At 27.6% G+C, this 3,336-nt stretch overlaps 2 protein-coding genes across 2 annotated transcripts in view, besides 1 other annotated feature; both read right to left on the reverse strand.

Moving 5' to 3' along the window:
• Positions 1-40: 40 nt before the first annotated feature.
• EDI_320470 (uncharacterized protein) lies at positions 41-1,614 on the reverse strand (the record flags this gene model as incomplete). The annotated part of the gene is made up of 2 exons (XM_001741737.1): positions 41-48; positions 99-1,614. 2 exons carry the CDS (start codon positions 1,612-1,614, stop codon positions 41-43), a joined length of 1,524 nt encoding a protein of 507 aa, XP_001741789.1.
• Positions 1,615-1,782: 168 nt separating this feature from the next.
• Positions 1,783-1,862: a sequence feature (AT_rich).
• The window catches only part of EDI_320480 (uncharacterized protein), a gene marked incomplete at both ends in the record, with an annotated part of 7,132 nt that continues 5,651 nt past the window's right edge, over positions 1,856-3,336 (reverse strand). The window contains one exon of the mRNA XM_001733510.1: positions 1,856-3,336. This exon is cut by the window's right edge and continues 5,482 nt beyond it. Within this exon, the coding sequence (XP_001733562.1) occupies positions 1,856-3,336 (1,481 nt within the window).

A 3,336-nucleotide genomic window follows, 5' to 3' on the forward strand; every position in this document is an offset into this window, starting at 1 on the left:
AAAGAAAGATATGTGCATTGAACCTCCATACTTATTTAAATCAAAGGCCTCTGATATCAAAGTATTAACATCTTCAATAACAAATGTTGGAGATTGACCAGCATCAAATAATGAATTTTCATTTTCAGGGTCACCTTCAAATCCAACAATAATAGCATTTCCTTTTTCTCTTAATCCTTTAGTTAATAATGAACATGCAGAATAACAGAAACCATCTGTAAATACAACAATATCTGTTGGCTTTCTTGGATTATTCACTAACCTAGAAACAAGCATTTGTTGTGGTGGAGCAAGAGATGGTTGACTTCTTTTATGTTCAACATCACCATAGTGATCAATAATTGGATCAGAATACCATGAACCAATTGGTTTTTTAGAAAAGACAGATTCATTAAATCTAGCAGAACAATTTGTTGGATCAGCAAACAAACTTGCATAACCAAATTTTAGACAATTTTCTGTTCCTTTACTAACTCTAACACTTCCAATAAAAGTAGTATCAGCGTGTGGTGCTAAAACATTTTCAAAATTACTTTCAAGGTCAGTATATCCTCCTCCATTTAATGGAAGAATAATAGTAATAGGATAATTATTTGAATCAAATTGCTGTACACATTTTTCAAATACATCAAAAAAATTATCTTTTTCAAAAAGATTTGGATAAAACGTTTTTAGTACTAGCAAATTAATACTTCTATTTTCTTCTTTATATGTTTTACATGCTAAATCAGAAAATAAAGTTTCAAAATCAAATTCTCCTTTAAATGACTGTTTAAGTTCTGGGAATAAATCATATGGTTTTATTGGAGAAAATATTTTTCCTTGTCTTCTTAATTTAAGTGATTTTTGTGCTTTTTGAGATAAAGAGTTAGTAGGGACATAAATTAATTGATATGAGACTGTAATATTTGAATTATCAGACCATTTAATCTCAATTGGAGTACTTAAGAATTCTTTAGTGAATGGGTTTGCTACCAAACTACCAAAATTAAATGATTCAAGAGCATAAGTAAATCTTCCATGTGGTGATTTAAGACCAGTATGTTCATTTCCATATTTTCTAATGAAATTAAGAGGAGGTTCACCATTGATAGATAATACTTCAATATCTTTATTCTTTTCAAAGATTTTAGGGACACTAACATTAACACTAACACGATTTGGTGTTAAATGAACTTTTTTATCTGATTCAATATTAAAATTAAATGGAAGATAATAATAGAAATAGTCAAAGATGTATGTATTATTCTCATAGGACTGAAGTGAAAAAGAAAGATGAAGGTCATGAATGTCAAGGAATAAACTTTGAATGTCTTGATAAAATGAATAAAGTTGTGTTTGTTTAACATTAATAGCTTTTAAACGTTCATCTATATCTACTGACGTAAAATAACTAGAGTCAATCGATGGTTGTGGTGGGTTTTTTACTATATCCTTGTAAACATATGTCTCAAATAAAGTTGTAATATCTCCTAATAATTTAGTGTTAAATTCTTCAGTTGTTTGAATAGAGTCAATACATTCAAAGGCTTCTTCTGGAGTATAAGTCATCATTTCATTAAGAGAGTCACAAGTAAGTGCATAGGTAGCTGCAATTAGAAGAGGAATCAACATCTCAAAATATTAGTTTAATCTTTATTTTAAGTTTAGAAGATTTCATCTTTAACAGAAAAGTTATTTCTTTTAATGTAGAACAGAGTAGAATTAATGAATAAGAAAAATGGTAAAAACCAATAATACTTTATAGTTTGTATAATTCTAAATTATCAACTTCTAGAAGTCTAAATATTCAATTACTTAAATAGAAAATTTAATTTAAAATGAGAAATTCATAGAAAAAAAAAAAGAAATTAAATTATTTTGAATTTTCGTTTTTAACATATTCATCAACAAGGACTTTACACTCTTTTACTGTTCTTTCTAATTGCAAAAAACCTAATTCAAAAATATTTTGTAAACCTGCTGCTTCTGCTTTCATTTGTCCTTTATGAATAGCAAGTCCTTCTTTACAATTATCAAGTAAATGTTGCATAACATCAAAAAGTTTTTGAACATCCTCAGCAGGATATAATTTTTTATCTAACCCTTCTTTATTTAAAAATGTTTTGCAAATAGCCCCAGGACCTCCATTAACTTCTGCAGATAAAATACCTTTTAATAAAACTTGTAATGTAGAAAGTCTTAATTCTTCTCTTTTTTCTAATAAAGTAGCAAGTTGTTCGACTTTACAATTAATGTCATCAGTTGATGATTGAATTGGAGTTAACATCATATTTGTTTGTTCAATAACCTCTTCTCTTTCTAATACACTTGGGAATGAATGTTTTAGTTTTAAAATAGTTCTTTTTTTACATGCTTTTTCTAAAACATCAGGTTTAGCACCATCAAGTACTACTCTAATTTCACTACAAAATGTCGAAGTATGTGGGAAATCACTTCCACCTTTAGTAGAATCACTGCCAATATTAAATGGAGATACATTGATAACACTAATTTGAGCTTTTGATGGATCAGGTTCTTTCTTCGATTCAAGAATTTGTCCTTGAGGATGCATTTTAATTAATAACTCTTGGAATTCTTTAATTCTTAAAGTACTTCTATAAACATATTTCTTTCCAGCATTAGCAAATGTACCAAAGAATGAAACAAGATAGAAATAACCAATATATCTGTTATTAGGATCAACCATATAACTATATAATTCATTAATTCTTTTATGAGTCTGTGCTAATTTTCTAAAATCATGATTAGCAGAGAAATATGGAATTATAAAATAACATAAAGCAATAGCAAATGAATGAAGGTTTGCTTGTTGGAAAGAATCTATTCCTTTGAATACCCAAGTAACTAATGACTGTTCACTTAACTCTTCTAAATCAGTTCTTAATAAAGGTTCTTCATAATCCAAGAAATCTGTTGTAATTTCTGTTAAATAATTTTCATTTAATAATGGTATTTTGTCTTTTAAATACCTGTAAATATAAGAAACAAAATGAACAGCACAAATACCAGCTTCAACGTAATTACCACGTTCACCTTGTTTTTCTGATAAAGTTTTATACCAACTTAAATGAACAGAGGGTACTCTAGAGTATTCTTGAGCAAATGAAAAAATGTTATCAAATATTACATCTTCTCCAACATGTTCATCAATTAATTTTTGATGTTCTTTCATATAATTAAACATTTTAGAAATTTCATTTTTAAGTAATAATAATTCTTCCTCAAATTTTTCAACGACAACAACTTCTTGTTTATTTTGTTCTTTATTTTGTTCTTTAGCTTCAACCCCTGGAAGAAGAATAGAGTATTTAGGTTTTTTTTCAACAATTTTAG

Source organism: Entamoeba dispar, genomic scaffold (assembly GCF_000209125.1).
Source record: "Entamoeba dispar SAW760 scf_1105229464019 genomic scaffold, whole genome shotgun sequence".
NCBI classification, from domain to species: Eukaryota; Evosea; order Mastigamoebida; family Endamoebidae; genus Entamoeba; species Entamoeba dispar.